The sequence below is a fragment of the Jaculus jaculus genome, chromosome 1 (assembly GCF_020740685.1).
Source record: "Jaculus jaculus isolate mJacJac1 chromosome 1, mJacJac1.mat.Y.cur, whole genome shotgun sequence".
Taxonomy (NCBI): domain Eukaryota; kingdom Metazoa; phylum Chordata; class Mammalia; order Rodentia; family Dipodidae; genus Jaculus; species Jaculus jaculus.
Window position 1 is genome coordinate 248560326 of NC_059102.1, and position 18638 is coordinate 248578963.

Below are 18638 nucleotides of genomic sequence, written 5' to 3' on the forward strand. Positions count from 1 at the left end.
CTTAGGGTTCACTGAGATAAACTTCCAGACCAGGCACAGTTATGGAGGAAGGGATTTATTGAAGCTTACAGATATAGGGGAAGTTCCATAATGTCAGAAGAAGCTGGCCTGCCTTCACAGGTACTAGTGGAGAGAAAGAAGTATAAGCCTAAAGGTCAAAAGCCACCGCACACGTCAGGAACTCCTGCTAGGCACGCTTTGCATATCTTTATATTGAAATCTGAAACCCATCACCACAACTTAAGATCCATGAGTGACATTGCCTCCAGCCAGGTAGCCAGCAGATGCAAACTACAAACAACTGAATATATTGGGGGCCATCTGTTCTATTCAAATCACCACAAGGGTTTTACCATCTATTCTATGTGGAAAACCAAGGGCCTAGGCAATGGCCTGTAATGTTTTGGGGGTATCAGAGACCTCCCTGGTCAAAAACTCACTGGAAGGTATCTCATCCATGGCACTGAAAATTTTCTAGTAATGATCTATGGCTTCTGAGTGTTCCGTTGTCCAAAAAAGTAGGTTTCCATATGACCTACTTATATCCTTTTAGATTTTGATTAGCCTTCTGTCCACCTTTCCTTTACTCAATCTCTTCCCATGACCTCACTTAGGCATTTTCACCCCCATTAATCCGTTCTTCTACTTATATATATGTAATACCATCCTATTAGTCCCCTTTCCCATTCCTTTTATTCCCTTTATATCCCCTTTCTAGCTTACTTGTCTCTGCTACTGAGTTCCCCCCCCCCCCCCCCCCCCCGAGGTAGGGTCTCACTCTGGTCCAGACTGACCTGGAATTAACTCTGCAGTCTCAGGGTGGCCTTGAACTCACGGCGATCCTCCTACCTCTGCCTCCTGAGTGCTGGGATTAAAGGCGTGCGCCACCACGCCCGGCTGCTACTGAGTTTTATTCCTACTTACATAGAAGTCCAATCATTTGTAGCTAGGATCCACATATGAGAGAGAACATGTGACATTTGGCTTTCTGGGCCTGGGTTACGTCACTAAGTATAATCCTTTCCAGATCCATCCATTTTCCTGCAAGTATCATAACTTCATTTTTCTTTACCACTGAGTAGAACTCCATTGTATAAATGTGCCACATCTTCACTATCCACTCATCAGTTGTGGGACATATAGGCTGGTTTTGTTTCCTAGCTTTTGTAAATAGAGCGGCAGTAAACATGGTTGAGCAAATATCTTGAAGGTAGTGAGACAAATTCTTAGTATATATGCCTATGCCTAGGAGTGCTATAGCTGGGTCATAATGGTAGATCTATTTTAGCTGTCTCAGGAACCTCCACACTGGCTGGATCAGATTGCATTCCCACCAACAGTGTAAAAGCATTCCTCTTTTTCCACATCCTCGCCAACATTTATGGTCATTTGTTTTCATGATGGTAGACTTTCTGACAGGAGTGAGATGGAATCTCAATGTAGATTTAATCTGCATTTCCCTGATGGCTAGGGATGTAGAACTTTTTTAGATATTTATATGCAATCTGTATTTCTTCTTTTGAGCACTCTCTATTTACTTCCATAGCCCATTTTTAATTGGGTTATTTGATTTATTCTTATTTAATTTTTTGAGTTCTTTGTATATCCTAGATATTAATCCTATGTCAGATGTGTATCTGGCAAAGATTTTCTCCCATTCTGTAGGTTGCCTCTTTGCTCTGTTGATAGTGTCTTTTGCTGTACAAAAGCTTTGTAATGTCATGAAGTCCCAGCAGTTCATCCATGGTTTTAGTTCCTGAGCAAGTTGGGGCTATATTCAGAAAGTCCTTGCCAATACCAATATATTGAAGTGTTTCAATACTAATATATTTAAGTAGGGTTCCCCTACTTTTTCCTCTAGGAGTTTCAAGGTTTCAGGTCTGATATTAAGGTCTTTGATCTATTTGGAGTTAATTCTTGTGCATGCAGAGAGGTAAGGTTCTATTTCATCCTGCTACATAAAGATATCCAGTTTTCCCAGCAACATTTGTTGAGGAGACTGTCTTTTCTCCAATGAGTATTTTTGTAAAAGATCAGGTGGCTGTAGCTACCTGGAGTTACATGTGGGTGCCCTCTCTGATGTTCCATTTATCTACATGTCTGTTTCTGTGCTAGTACCATGCTGTTTTTTTTTCCCCAATTATGGCTCTGTTAATTATGATAATATAGGTTAAAGTACCACCAAACTTATTTCTGTTGTTCAAAATTGTTTTATGTATTTGAGGCTTTTTTTTTTTTTTTTTTTTTTTTGGTTTTTCAAGGTAGGGTCTCACTCTAGCCCAGGCTGACCTTGAATTCACTATGTAGTCTCAGGGTGGCCTCAAACTCAGGGCAATACGCCTTACCTCTGCTTCCCAAGTGCTGGGATTAAAGGTGTACACCACCACACCCAACTAAGGCTTGTTTTTTGTGCTTCCAAATGAATTTCAGGATTGTATTGTCTATTTTCCTGAAGAATACCATTGGAATTTTGATGGGGATTGCATTGAATGTGTAGATTGCTTTTGGTGAGATTGACATTTTCACAGTATTTTTCCAGTTCAAGAACAAGGGATGTCTTTCCATTTCCTAGTATCTTCTGCAATTTCTCACTTGAGTGTTTTAAAATTTTCATTGTAGAGAATCTTCACTTCCATGGATAGGTTTATCCCAAGGTACTTTTTTTTTAATGCAATTATGAATGGGAGTGATTCTCTGGTTTCATCCTCTGTGTGTTTGTTGTTAGCATATAGGAAGGCTGGTTTGCTGGTAGAGTCTTTAGGGTCCTTCATGTATAGAATCATATCATCTGAAAATAATAACTTTATCTCTTCCTTTCCAGTTTGTATCACTTTTATTTGTGCCTCTTGCCTTATTGCTATGGCTAAGACTTCCAGTACTATATTAAATAAAAATGGGGATAGTGGATACCCTTGTCTTGTTCCTGATTTTAGTGGAAAAGCCCCAAGTTTTTCTCCATTTAGTATTATGTTGGGTTTAGGTTTGTCATAAATAGCCTTTATTATGTTGAGAAATGTTCCTTCTATTCCCAGTTTCTGTAGGAATTTTATCATGAAGGTATGTTGGATTTTGTCAAATGCTTTTTCTGTATCTAGTGAGATGATCATGTGATTTTTGTCCTTCAGTCCATTTATATAATGTATTACATTTATTGATTTGCATATGCTGAACCATCCCTGCATCTCTGGGATAAAGCCTACTTGGTTGGGGTGAATGACCTTCTTTTTTTTTTTTAATTTTCATTAGCATTTTCCATGATTATAAAAAAAATCCCATGTTAATTCCCTCCCCCCCCCACTTTCTCCTTTGAAATTCCATTCTCCATCATATTCCTGATATATTTTTGTATTCTGTTTGCCAATATCTTGTTGAGAAATTTTGCATCTATGTTCATGAGGAAGATTATTGTGTAATTGTCTTCTTTTTTGTTGTTGTTCTATCTCTGTCTGGTTTTGGTATCAGGGCGATGCTAGCTTCATAGAAAGAGTTTGGTAGAATTCCTTCCTTTTCCATTTTATGGAAATTAAAAAAAATTATTTATTTGAGAGTGACAACAGAGAGAGAGAGAGAATGGGCACACCAGGGCTTCCAGCCACTGCAAATGAACTCCAGATACATGTGCCACTTTGTGCATCAGGTTTACATGGGTACTGGGGAATTGAGCCTTGAACTGGTGTCCTTAGGCTTCACAGGCAAGTGCTTAACCACTAAGACATCTCTCCACCCCTTTTATGGAAAATTTTAAGAAGAATTGGTGTTAGTTCTTCCATGAAGGTCTGGTAAAATTCACCAGTGAATCCATCTGGGCCTGGACTTTTTCTGGTTGGAAGATTTTTTTTTTTTTTTAATAACTGCTTGGATCTCCATACTTGTTATAGGTCTATTTAAGTGGTTAATCTCATTTTGATTTAATTTAGGTAAGTCATATAAATCAAGGAAATCATCCATGTTGTTCAGATTTTCAAGCTTAGTGGAGTATATGTTCTTATAGTATGTCCCTTTTTTGTGAAATTTTTTATTTTCTCTGGTATCTGTTGTGATGCCTTTTTCATCTCTAATTTTATTAATTTGTGTCTCTTTTCTCATTCTTTTGGTCAGATTTGCTAAGGGCTTATCAATCTTGCTTATTCTTTCAAAGAACCAACTCTTGGCTGGAGAGATGGCTTAGCGGTTAAGTGCTTGCCTGTGAAGCCTAAGGACCCCGGTTTGAGGCTTGACTCCCCAGGACCCACGTTAGCCAGATGCCCAAGGGGGCGCACATGTCTGGAGTTCATTTGCAGTCTCTGGAGGCCCTGGTGCGCCCATTCTCTCTCCCTCTCTGCTTGCCTCTTTCTCTCTCTGTTGCTCTCAAGTAAATAAATAAAAACAATTAAAAAAATAAAGTAAGGAAAAAAAAAGAACCAACTCTTTGTTTCATTGATTCTTTGGATTTTTTTTGTTTGTTTCTATTTCATTAATTTCTGCCCTCATCTTTAGTATTTCTTCTCATCTACTCATTTTTGGTTTGCATTGTTCTTCTTTTTCCAAGGCCTTAAGGTGAAGTATTAAGTTGTTTACTTGCAACTTTTCTAAATTCCTGTCAATTGATGAGAGTGGAGTGTTGAAGTCACCCAATACAACTGTGTTTGATATTATTTGTGACCTTAGTTCTAATAGTGTTTGATGAAAGTGGGACCCCCCATGTCAGATGCATATTTGTTTAGGGTTGTAATGTCCTCTTGTTGGAGTGTTCCTTTAACCACTGTAAAGTGACCTTCCTTATCTTTCCTAATTAATGTTGGTCTGAAGTCTACCTTGTCAAATATTAGGATAGTGACTGCTGCTACTTTTCTAGGTCCATTTTCTTGAAACACCACTTTCCAACCTTTCACCTTAAGATAGTGTCCATCCTTTGTAGAAAGGTGAGTTTCTTAGAGGCAACAAATTGAAGGATGTTGTTATTTTACCCAGTCTGCAAACCTATGTCTTTTGGTTGGGGTATTGAGGCCATTGATATTAAGAGAGATTATTGAAAGGTGTGTATTTATGTTTGCCATTTTTCTTGTTTTGTAGTTTTTTTGGTTTTACCTTTGCTCTCTTGTATTAACTAGTATGTGAGTAGGGTTTGTTTCTTCCAGGTTCCTTGTATGTGTGCTTTTCTTTCTCTTCAGCATGGAGGACCTTGCAAGTACATTCTGTAGAGCTGGTTTTGTCTTCAAATATTCCTTTAGTCTGCTTTTGTTGTGGAATGTCCTTATTTTCTCCATCTGTTTGAACGGATAGCTTTGCAGGATAAAGGAACCTTGACTGGCAGTTATTATCTTTCAGAACTTGGAATACATCATTCCAAGCTCTCCTGGCTTTTAAAATTGGTGTTGAGGAATTTGCTGTGATCCTGATGGGATTGCTTTTGTAGGTGACTTGATTTCTCTTTCTAACTGCTTTCAATATATTTTCTTTGGTTTGTATGTTTGGTAGTTTAATTATAATATGGCAAGGAGAGGTTCTTTCCAGGTTTTGTCTATTTAATGTTCAAAGGCATCCTGTATCTACATTGGCATCTCCTTCCCAATTTGGGGGAAGTTGTCTTCTGTGATTTTGTTGAAAATGCCTACTATGCCTGTGAAGTGAAATTCTTCTCCTTCTACTATACCTTCTTTTCATAGTGTCCTGAATATCTTGAAATTCCCATTGATACCTTCCTATTAATTTGTCTTTCTCTTTGTTGGAGTATACTAGATCTGCCACCTGGTCTTCTAGTTTAGATATTCTATCCTCTCCTTCATCCATTCTACTGGTGCGATTTTCTGCAGAGTTTTTTATTTCGCTGACTGTATTTTCTTTATTATTTCAGTTACCTTATTTATGTCTTATATTGACCTCATTTCATTAGATTGGTTTCCTGTGTCTTCTTTGATTAATTTAATACTTGGAATTTCTAGGTAGCTGCAGTATTATTAGATGTACCAATCAATCTGATGTTATATATCTTCAGGGTAGGGGCTTCACCACAAAAGTGACCCTAGGTGCTGGGTTTGCCTGCTATGATAGTATTCAAGTAGGCTGAGTGGAACAAAATACAGGCATATTCTAAAATTTAACTAAACAAATATATATATATATATTTTTTTTTTTTCTATGAAAAACAGCACAGAGTATTTATACAAGAGTAGGTATTATGACAACCAGTTCCTCTAACAAAGCCACACTCCCTAAGGATGTGTGTTGCCCCTCACCATTAATCTTGTCAACTGGGAGGCCTAGATTTCTGGTCTGTAGAGGGTTCCAAGGTTAGCTTCCCCAACGAACATCAGAAGAGGAAACAAAGGCACTATAAATCAGGAAGTAACAAATGACATGCCCAAAATATATTGCAAATCTGACCATCCATCAGATTTAACATATATTTACCCTGACATGGAAGGTGCAATTAGCACTTCCAATGCAAGCCTATATGCTAGCTTTATTTGGTGGGTACTGACCTGGTGTAATCCCAGTTATCTTTTGGGCTGGATTTGGTCTCAGTTGTGCTGCATGCATGCTTGGGTCCCTCTTTGTTGTTATATGAGCTCAGGTAGGCTGGCTGGGTCAGTGGGTCACTGCTGTGATTGCCTGTGCTGGGCTCTGTAGGTGACTTCCCTTCCCCAGGTCTCTATTGCTAGCTGGTGTTTGCACTGGTGCTGGTGCTGCCAGTAGGGAATGGGTGGTTGTGGGTGGTGGATGAAATTCTCTTTCTGGTCCTCAGGATCATCTTCCTCATGAGCCGCTCTGCTGGTCCCTGCTGTCCTCCCTTCATGTTTCTTGAGTTTGTGAGGAGTCTGGTGTGAGTGGAAAATCCCTTCACCTGGCTTTTCCTGCAGCCACGTGGACCTGGTGCCACTGTTGCTGGAGCTACTACTGCCTGCTTCTGTGGTCCCTAGACCCTCTGGGTCTCTCCTGCTTCTGTGCTGTGGTTGATAATTTCTTGTATATGTTCCCTTTTTAGTAGAAGAGTGTATTTTGCTGGGTTTTTTTCTTTTTCTTTTTTTTTCTTTTTTTGGCTTTTTCTCCCCTAGGCTGCTTTGGCATGGTTGCTGTGCCACCATCTTAACTGGAAGTCATCATCTATCCATTTTGTGTAATTTTTTTTTTAATGAGAGTGAGAGAGAGAGAGAAAGAATTGGTGTGCCAGGGCCTCCAGGCACTGCAATTAAACTCCAGATACATGTACCCTCTTGTGTGCAAGTGCAACCTTGCATACTTGCATCACCTTGTGTGTCAGTCTTACATGTGGTCTGGAGAGTAGAACATGGGTCCCAAGGTTCTGCACGTAAGTACCTTAACTACTAAGCCATCTCACCAGTCCCTTTTTTGTTGTTGTTGTTGGTTTTCGAGGTAGGGTCTCACTGTAGCCCAGGCTGACCTGGAATTCACTATAGAGTCTCAGGATGGCCTTGAACTCACGGCAATCCTCCTACCTCTGCCTTCCAAGTGCTGGGATTAAAAGCTTGCACCACCATGCCTGGCTTTCCAGTCCCTTTTTTATGAGCCAAGTCCAATCTTAATAAGCATCAGAGAACTCATACAAGTAAGAAGACATGAATGCGGGAAAGGTGTCATCCAGAAGCCACACCTCACTAATCATCTGAGATTACATACAGGTGAGAAACTATATGAATGTAATGAATTTGAGAAAGGTTTCTACAGGAAGTCACATCTCACTTGTCATCCAGGAGCTCATATAGGTGAAAGCCATAGGAATGTAAGGAAAGAGGGAGAGGTTTCTGTTGGAAGTCACAACTTAGCCTCCATCAGAAATGTCATACATGGGTAAAGCCATATACATATAATGAATGTGGGAAAACTTTCCCTGCCAAGTCCTATCTTTATTTTTTCCCTAGGTAGGGTTTCACTCTAGTTAGTCCAGGCTAACCTGGGACTCACTATGTAGTCTCAGGGTGGCCTTGAACTCACAGTGGTCCTCCTACTTCTTTCTCCTTGGTGCTGGGATTAAAGGCGTGCGCCACCACATCTGGCTTTTTTATTCAAGGTAGGGTCTCACTTTAGCTCAGGCTTACCTGGAATTCACCTGTGTAGTCTCAGGGTGGTCTTGAACTCACAGTGATCCTCCTGCCTCTGTCTACCGTGTGCTGAGATTAAAGGTTTGTGCACCACACCTGCCAAGTCCTATCTTTATAAGTATCAGAAAATTCATACAGACAAGAAGCCATAAAAATGTAATATATGTAAGAAAGGTTTATTCCAGAAGTCACAACTCACTATTCATCAGAAATCTCATACAGGTGGGAAGCCATATGAATGTAATCAGTATGGGAAAGCTTTCTGTGTCAAGTTGGATTTTTATTTATTTATTTATTTTGGTTTTTTGAGGTGGGGTCTCACTCTGGCTCAGGCTGACATGGAATTCACTGTGTAGTCTCAGGGTGGCCTCAAACTCTTGGCAATCCTCCTACCTCTGCCTCCGGAGTGCTGGGATTAAAGGCGTGCACTACCACACCCGGCTTCAAGTTGTATCTTAATAAGCATCAGAGAATTAGTTCAGTAGCCATATTAATGTGGAAAAGGCTTCTTCCAGAAGTCATACCTATTCATCAGAGATCTCATACAGGTGAGAAGACATATGAATGCAATGAATGTGTAAAAGCTTTCTTCTGAAAGTCACAACTCACTATGCCTAAGAGAATTCTTATGGTAAGAAGTCAGTGTGAATTCTCTTTATTTTTCTTTATTTATTCTGGTAAAGAGAAAACTCTTTACATGAAGTCAAATCTCATTACACATTAGAGAACTCATATGGTTGAGAAGCCATATGAACATAATATATTTGAGGATTCTTTATAACAGAAGTCACAACTCACCCTGCATCAGAATTCATACAAGTTAGCAGCTATATTAATGTAATGAATCTGGGTATCATTTGAAGGAGATACCTATCAGAGAATATATCCAAGATAGAAGCCATTGGAATGTAATGAATGTGAGGAACATTTTCCAATTCACATCTCAATATGCATCAGAAAATTCAGAAAGGTGGGAAGTCCTATGTGAGAAAGCTACCAAAAACCATACCTCCCCTGACGTTATGATATGCAATGAATTTAATGGTTTTATGTTTTTAAAGAATGTAAGGCATTTTTTCACTGAAAGTCATACTCCATATAAAAGTCATACTCTATATGAAACAAGTGAGAAATCTTACAGCACAAAGAATTCATAGCCAGGCATGGTGGCACATACCTTTTAAATCCATCATTTGGGAGGCAGAGGTAGGAGGATTGCTGTGAGTTCAAGGCCACCCTAAGACTACAGAGTGAATTCCAGGTTATCCTGGGCTAGAGTGAGACACTATTTCAAAAAATCAAAACTAAATAAATAAAAGATATTCCAAATTAAAAAGAAGAAGAAGAAGAAGCCGGGTGTTGTGGCACACACCTTTAATCCCAGCACTCGGGAGGCAGAGGTGAGAGGATTGCCATGAGTTCGAGGCCACCCTGAGACTCCATAGTGAATTTCAGGTCAGCCTAGGCTAGAGTAAGACCCTACTTCAAAAAACCAAAAAAAAAGTTATTAAATTTTGTTTTTTTTTTTTCCTGAAACTTACAGTTGACTTTATATTTTGGCAGTAAAAGCAAGAAACCCCATTAGCAAACTAGTTTTCACATTAGAGAATGTCTGCAGGTAAGACTGATGATTTTGAAAAGTGCACAATTTATCCCATAAGTCAGAGCTTAATAGAATTCAGAAAATAGATTAAATGTAAAGATTAAAACTGCCATCTCATGTGTGTTAAAAATCTCATGAACTTGGGCCTGTAGAGATGACTCAGTGGTTAAGCCATTTGCTTGCAAAGTCTAATGATCCAAGTTCAATTTTGTGGTCCCCATATAAAGCCAGTGGCAGATGTGTCTGGAATTCATTTGCAGTGGCAAGAGTCCCTAGTGCACCCATTCTCCTTCCTTCCTGCTCTCTCTGTGCCAGGCATGTCCCACACTTGGGATGTTGAGGTAGGAGGATTGTTGTGAGTTCGAGGCCTACCTGACACTCCATAGAGAATTCCTGGTCAACCTGGGTTAGAGCAAAACCAAAAAAAAAAAAAAAAAGTCTTAAGAAGTTAAGGAATGCCTGTAACTCATTTCAGTTTACAGCAGAATATGCATGCAGATGAGAATCCTTGCAAATATAAAGAATAAAGGAATGTCTGCTATTATAAAACACTGTCACATGACATCTAAAAACTCCCACAGGGAAGGTCCCCTATTAGATAAATCTTGACAACAAGATTTAGGATCACCATGAAACAATTACTCTGTTTGTGCATGATAGGAATTTGTTAGGATATTTCCAGATTAAATTAAAATATCTACATATCTCAACTTATCTAATGTAGCCACTGCATTCCTTGTGTTGTTACCTGCACAAGATGTACAGAATATCAACATTTCATCGTGGATGATGGTGATAGAAAAAGGCATTAAAATTGAAGAGTGATGAGTTGGAAAGAAGGGGTCCAATGGAAGGCACAGGGAAATGGGGATAATAAGAAATTAATGTGAAAGGATTATGATCAAAAAAAGATTTTGTGGATTACCATGAGTTCAAGGCCACCCTGAGACTACTTAGTGAATTCCAGGTCATCCTGAGCTAGAGTGAGACCCTACCTCAAAAAAAAAAAAAAAAAAGATTTTGTGGGCCTAAGTGACAGCTTAGTTGTTAAGGCACTTCCTGGCAAAGCTAAAGGACCTAGGTTCAGTTCCCAGGTGCCCACATAAAGTTGGATGCACAAGATGGCACATGCATCTGGAGTTCATTTGCAGTGGCTACAGTCCTTGGCATACCAATTCTCTATCTGACCCCCTTTCCCTCTCTCCCTCTTTCTCCCAAATAAAAAAAATATTTATTTTTTATTATTTATTTATTTATTTGAGAGTGACAGACACAGAGAGAAAGACAGATAGAGGGAGAGAGAGAGAATGGGCGCGCCAGAGCTTCCAGCCTCTGCAAACGAACTCTAGACGCGTGCTCCCCCTTGTGCATCTGGCTAACGTGGGACCTGGGGAACCGAGCCTCGAACCGGGGTCCTTAGGCTTCACAGGCAAGCACTTAACTGCTAAGCCATCTCTCCAGCCCCCCCAAAAAAATATTTTTTAAATACAAAAAAATCAGTAAGTCTGGTTGGAGAGAGATGGCTCAGCAGTTAAAGGTGTTTGCTTGTAAAGCTGGATGTCTCAGGTTCATTTCCTCAGTACCCACATAAACCCAGATGCACAAAGTGGCACATGCATCTAGAGTTCATTGGCAGTGTCAGGAGGCCCTGTCATGTCCATATTCACTTTCTGTCAAATAAATAATAAATGTTTAAAAGCCAATGATTAAGTCTGAGGGGGTGGCAAACACTCAAACTACCATATGTTGGGAAGATTTTTTTTTCTCTTTTGTTTAGAAAGGTCCCGATTGTGACACTTACCTTAAAAAGGTAGACAAATGATCAGCAGTTTTCACCTATACGGACAAGATTTTATGAGGGTGATTCATTCCTTCTAAAGTAAATAGCAGCCTGAATACAAAAATCTCTTTTCAACTGTCTACATAAAATGACTACACATACAAGTTCACAATGAACTAAAAAGCTTACAAAAAACTGTTTCCTCATATTCCTCATCAGAAAATACTGTTTACCAACTGTGTGTTCTTTCTGTTATAGAAACTATTCATCAAAAACCAGATTGTCAAAAATTTCCAGGCTTGGAGGCATGCTCCTATAATCCCAGCAATCAGGAGTCTGTGCCAGGAAGATACCAAGTTCAAGGCCATCCTGAACTACATAGTGAGTTTGAGGCAATCCTGGGCTACATAATGAAATCCTGTCTTAAAAAAATGCTGGGCTTGGTGGTGTACACCTTTAATACCAAATCTCAGGAAGCTGAGGTAGGATCACTGTGAATTCAAAGCTGCAAGAAACCTGCAGGAAAATGAGACTTAGCCTCATAAAAAAAAAAAAAACCCACACATTTCCTTCACCATTGTACAATCTGTTGTTTTCAAGTTTTTATAAGCTGACCCATCCATATATAGTGATTTTTTTGTAAATGTGAACTTCAAAAGATCTACATAATATTAAAATATTAATCAAATTTGATATTTAAAAGTATCGATATTCTTTTCTATTCCATGAAGTTATGGAGCCCTTTGGGAAGACAGTATCTGTAAGATAGGCAAGCTGTTTGGTAACTATTCTCGTGGCATTGTTGCATTAACAATCCAATATTTGAGCCAGGCATGGTGGTGCACGCCTTTAATCCCAGCACTCGGGAGACAGAGGTAAGAGGATTGCCATGAGTTCTGAGACTCCATAGTGAATTCCAGGTCAGCCTGGGCTAGAGTGAGACCCTACCTCAAACAACTTAAAAAAAATCCAATATTTATAAACACATTTCTTGACCAAATGATGTAAGTATTATTACAATAGATTCAATTATAATTATTGAAGAAGTCACAATGGTAGTGCCTAACTTAACAGGTTTGTTTGTTTGTTTGAGAGAAGTTCTCACTGGTGCCTAGGCTGACCTAGAATTCACTTGGTAGCCCAGGCTGGCCTTAAAGTATCAGCCATCCACCTACCTCAGCTTCCTGAGTACTGAGATTATAGGTTTAAGCTATTCCACCTTAATTAAGTTAAAGTGGATTTCCATAGAATGAGCTTCCAGACATGAAATTGTCTCATTGTTTGTATCTAGAGTGTAAGCTATGCATTTACTTGTGTCTTAGGATTCTTTAGCAAGTACTAATACACAGTTGTCATTAATTACAGAAAAAAGAAGAATTCGTAAAAATTTTACCAAAGAAGAAGTAAATTACCTTTTTCATGGAGTTAAAAAAATGGGAAATCATTGGAATTCAATTTTGTGGTCTTTCCCCTTTCAGCAAGGACGGAAGGCTGTGGACCTTGCTCACAAATACCACCAGCTGATTAAAGGCCCCAAGTGTGCAGCTCCTTGATTGGAAGAGATTGTCAGGTTTTTGTTTGGACTCTTCAAATACAGTTCCATAGAACATAAAAGGTTAAATACTCTTCTGAACTGTCTGGAGACAAGGAATGTTGGAACAAGCATAGTTTTAGAAGACAGGTGCTTACTAAGTGATAGAGTCAAGCAAAATAAGCATAGTTTTAACTAAATAGTGAATGAAATTATTACTGTAATTTACAAGCAAATGTATCTTCAATGTGTAGATTAGTAAGATAAAATCCCTGTTACAGAGGCCAAACATGTTTAGGAATATGCCTTTATTCTTTTGTAAGCTCAGAATATAGCTCATAAGAAAAAAATTATTAGCCTTTAAGCATGATTTAAAATATTTAATGACTACTATGTGAGATACTTGAATTTAAAATTTTTGCCCAGTGCTGAGTCTATTTGTAGAACTTAGAAAGATAAAATGCTTTTTCAGATTATTAGGCTGAGATCTCCACCCCGTAAATAAATGACAGTGTGTTAATTAAAAGCATTTGCTGTTCTCAAGCCTACTTGTGAAATTGTATTTGCATTCCCCTGTTACAGGGTTAGGTTCACTTCTTTTGGGTGGATATTTATTTACTTGTTTCTGTTTTTCTTAAAAATATTTAATTAATTTATTTGAGAGAGAGAGAGTGAGTGAGAATGTGCACACCAGGGCCTCTAGACACTGCAAGTGAATTCCAGATGCATGTGCCACCTTGTGCATTTTGGCTTTATGTGGGTACTGGGGAATTGAAGAAACCTGGGTCCTTTGGCTTTGCTGGCAAGTGCCTTAACCACTAAGCCATCTCTCCAGCCCTCATTTCTGTTTTTCCATGAGCGCATGTTCATATGTGTATGAATGTTCATGTGTATGGAGGTCAGACAAATATATTGCATTCTTTCCTCAGTCATTCTCCACCTTATTTTTTATACTTTTGTTTTTTTGAAGTAGGGACTCACTCTACTCCAGGCTGACCTGAAATTCACTGTGTAGTTACTCAGGGGGCCCTCTAACTCAAGGTTTTCATCCTACCTGTGCCTCCCAAGTACTGGGAATAAAGGCTTGTACTACCTCGCCTTGCTTTCCTCTTTCAGTTTTTGGTTTTGTTTTTGTTTTTGTTTTTCAAGGTAGTTTCACTCTACCCAGGCTGACCTGGAATTCACTATGTAGTCTCAGGGTGACCTTGAACTCACAGATCCTCCTACCTCTGCCTTCCAAGTGCTGGGATTAAAGGTGTGCGCCACCATGCCTATTAAATCCAACTATAGGACTCTAGTAATCCCTGTTAAATTCTCAAATTGGGGTTGGAGAAATAGCTTAGTGGTTAAGCACTTGCCTGTGAAGCCTAATGACCCCGGTTCGAGGCTCGGTTCCCCAGGTCCCACATTAGCCAGATGCACAAGGGGGTGCACGTGTCTGGAGTTCGTTTGCAGAGGCTGGAAGCTCTGGCACGCCCATTCTCTCTCTCTTCCTCTATCTGTCTTTCTGTGTCTGTCGCTCTCAAATAAATAAATAAATAAATAAATAAATAAATAAAAATTCTCAAATTGTTAGATTTAGTTTGCTTTATTTGTCATTCAGAATTTTGTTTTTGCTTTTGTGTGTGTGAGAGAGAGAGGAAGAGGGAGAGAGAGAGAAAGAGAGAGAGAAAAAAAGAAAGGGAGGGAGGGAGGGAAGGAGAGGGGAGAATCATATGGATGTGCCCTTGTGGTGGGTTGTGTCTACTTGTGGCTGGGGTACAGAAAGTTGGCTGTCCCACTCCATTAGCTCTTCAACTGTTTTTGGAGCTGAAGTCTCTTACTGATTCTAGAACTTGCTGGTTTTTCTCAAGCCCCAGAAATTATTGGGTTTCTGCTTTCCTTTGGAGCTAGGGTTACAGCCCTGTGTGGCTACACCCAGCTGTTTATGCCTGTCCTAGGGATCCACAAGCCCTTATTACTTGCATGGAAGTACTCTTAACTATTGAAACCTTGCTCCAGCCCCATCATCTAGTCTTTTTGGCAACCAATTCTACTTTAGATCATCACCTTAGGTGAGTGTGCTGGGGCATTCTGAGCCAAACCACTGATGGTACCCTGAATTGGCTTGGGTAGACCCCAGCAGTCTCTTCTGGTAGTCTCTTCTATAAATCTAGGTCATCCACCTCTGACATTGTTAGTTTATTTGCTTGTTTTGACACAGGGTTTTATTATTATCCCAGGTTGGCCTGGAATTCAGGATCTTCCCCATCTCTCAGACTCCCAAGTACTGGGATTAAAAGTATGTACTACCATACTGAGATTTTCCTGGTCTTCAATAAGTCTCAGTGCTGTTATTAGCCTATGTTTTATACCTTGTCTGTGTTGTCAAGTGCCCTGTTGAAATTTGCATGTCCTGTGTTTGTAGCATCTTCCTTCTTGTGATATTCCTGAAAAAAAATTAAGATATTGTATGAACTTGTGTTTTATTTTTCTTTTGAAACTGATCACATTAGAGAATTTCACTTAGTGAGGATTACTCTTTCTGTCCTATAGTTAATAATTTCTTCTCTCCTGTGAAAACTCTGATTGCTCCCCTCCCCACCCCTGCCCCAGGTAAGGTCTCACTACCTCCAACTCCGGAGTGCTGGGATTAAAGGCATGCTCCACCATGTCTGGCTTAGTTTGATTTTTTATGACTTCCAACACTGGCTGCTCTTCCCTCCCATTGTCCTGTTTAAAACTTAAATTCAGTTGGCAGATGATATGTCCATTGTTGGATCCTGTAATTCATGCTGCTGAATTTTTGACAGAGATAATCAGTCACCATCCTATTCATTTGAAATCCACTTAGGTGATTACTTTTATGCTTTATCCCATATCCTTGGGATGTTCAGCAACACATTGTAAAGTTACCCTGCTTCCACAGAGAATAGCAGAACCCTGAGGTAGGCACTAAATATTTTTTTTCTCAGTTAATACTGTGTTTTATTTTTTTAAAAATTTTTATTAGCATTTTCCATGATTATAAAAAATATCCCATGGTAATCCGCCCCCCCACTTTCCCCTTTGAAATTCCATTCTCCATCATATTACCTCCCCATCTCAATCATTGTACTTACATATATACAATATCAACCTATTAAGTACCCTCCTCCCTTCCTTTCTCTTCCCTTTATATCTCCTTTTTAACTTACTGGCCTCTGCTACTAAGTATTTTCCTTCTCACAAAGAACCCCAATCATCTGTAGCTAGGATCCACATATGAGAGAGAACACGTGGTGCTTGGCTTTCTGGGCCTGGGTTACCTCACTTAGTATAATCCTTTCCAGGTCCATCCATTTTTCTGCACTAAATATTTTTTTCTTTCTCTTCTTCCATTACCTCTACCCTGCACCTTAGTCTTTCACATCCCCCTTTTCTCACTGAAAAAAAGCAGCCTCCTATTTTGCTCTGTTAAAGTTGGTTCTCTGAAGAATATATATATATATTTTTTTACAACTTGGTAAAGCAAAGCTAAGCCAAGAATATTGTCAACATTATTGTCACAGTTAACAGACTCAAAAAAACAAACAAACAAACAAAAAAAAAAAAAACCAGACTCTATGAAGACTTGGTGGGGAGGTGTGGTGGGTTTCTATAAGGCTGATCTTTTTTTTTATTATTTTTTATTTTAAATTTTTGAGAGAGGCAGAGAAAGAGACACAGAGAGAATTGACCCTCCAGGGCCTTAGCCACTGAAATGAAACTGTATATGCTTGTACTACCTAGTGGGTATGTGTGACCTTGCACTTGCCTCACCCTTGTGTGTCTGGCTTACCTGAGACCTGGAGAGTCTAACATGGGTCCTTAGGATTTACAGGCTAGTGCCTTAACTGCTAAGCCATGTCTCTAGCCCCAAACTGATCTTTCAATCAAGGGCTTAGGCAAAATTCATTATATAATACTTTAAGATTAATGAACATGAATTAAAAGTGACAGGGTGCTATCTTATAGCATTGAGCTGGGTTTCTTTTTTCTTTTTTTATTTTTTTTATTTAATTTTTATTAACATTTACCATGATTATAAAATATATCCCATGGTAATTCCCTCCTGGGTTTCTTTTTTATGCTGATTTTTTCCATTATTTTATTTTTTTAAATTTTATTTATTCATTTATTTATTAGAGAGAAAGAGAGAATGAGAAAGACACACACACACACACACACACACACACAGAGACAGACAGACAGGCGTGCACCACCTTACGCATCTGGCCCACATGGTTACTGGGAATTGAACCTGGGTCTTTACGCTTCACAGGTAAGTGTCTTAGCTGCTAAGCTGTCTTTACAGCCTTCATTTTTGTTTTGAGATCTGGTCCCACTCTGTTCAGGGCTGGTCAGGTGGTGATGGTGATGTCTTGGGTCTCAAGTCTTTCTAGTGCTGGAAACTCTTTCCCAGAATCACTTGGGTTTTGGAGAGGTGGAATGGCTATGGATCCCAGTCAGTCCTAGACCTTGAAGTGATTCTCTTCTTTCATTTTTTATGGTGGGGTCTCCCTCTAGCCAAGGCTGACCTGGAATTTACTTTGTGGTCTCAGGCTGGCCTCAAACTAACTCAAGAGAGATCGTCCTATCTCTACCTCCAGAGTGCTGGGATTAAAGGCCTGTGCTACCACACCCTGCTCTCTATTTTTTTAAAGATTTATTTTTATTTGTTTATTAGAAAGAGAGGGAGAGGGAAGGAGGGAGGGAGGATGGGCGCACCTGGGCCTCTAGCCACTGCAAACGAACTGTGGGACATGGAAAATGGAATGTGGTTGCTTAGGCTTCACAGGCAAACTCCTTAACTGCTAAGCCATCTTTCTAGCCCCCACATCCTGCTCTTAAAGAAAAAAAAATTTATTTTATCAATTTGAGAGAGTGCTTGTGACTGAGCACATCAGAGCCTCTTGCCTCTGCAAAGGAACTCCAGATGCAATGTGCCACTTTGTGCGTCTCGCTTTACATGGGTACTGGGGAGTTGTTTGTGTTTTTCTGAGGTAGGGTCTCCTTCTAGCACAGGCTGACCTGGAATTCACTGTGTAGTCTCAGGGTGGCCTCTAACTTACTCATGGTGATCCTCCCACCTCTGCCTCCCGAGTGCTTAGATTAAAGGCGTGGGCCACTACGCCTTTGTTGGTACTAGGGAACTGAACCAAGGCTATCAGGCTCTGCAAATGCCTTAAGTGCTGAGCCATGTCTTCAGTCATGGGCTGGGTTTCTTGAACTTTCTGAGCTTCACGTTTGCTAACAGGCAAGATTCAGTGAGACAGACAGTGAATCTAGAACACGGTGAGCATTAGATAAATGGCGTTGGGATGCGTGACTTTCATTCTAAAGCGCAAAGATTGGCCTCTTTAATGGGCCCACTTGCCTGGCTAGGGACCCAGCGTCACCAGCAACTAGCCAGGTGAGGTCTAGCTGCGTTCCTTGGCCCGCAGGGGTCGCCATCGGGCTCTTGGTCCGTTTGGCGTCTGCGGAAGGCTGCCCGAGGAGCTGCCTGACGGAGCGACCTTCCTGCGCGGCGGCGGCCCCGCGGTCTTCCGAAGCCCGCGGACACAGCCGGCCCGGTGGGACGCGTTGCCGGTGCGGTCACTGCCGCCCGGACGACGGGAGCGCGGTGCGGCGCGCGCGGGGGGCGGCCCGGCCGGGGTCCTCGCGGGTCCTCGGCGCGCCCGGGGG

General features: G+C 40.3%; 1 protein-coding gene across 1 annotated transcript in view; it reads left to right on the forward strand.

Annotated features, from left to right (window-relative positions):
- Terb1 (telomere repeat binding bouquet formation protein 1) overlaps nucleotides 1–12975 on the forward strand; it is an 87888-nt gene extending 74913 nt beyond the window's left edge. The window contains exon 17 of the mRNA XM_045142864.1: nucleotides 12788–12975. Within this exon, the coding sequence (XP_044998799.1) occupies nucleotides 12788–12975 (188 nt within the window). The remainder of the gene's footprint in view (nucleotides 1–12787) is intronic.
- The last annotated feature ends 5663 nt before the right edge of the window (nucleotides 12976–18638 follow it).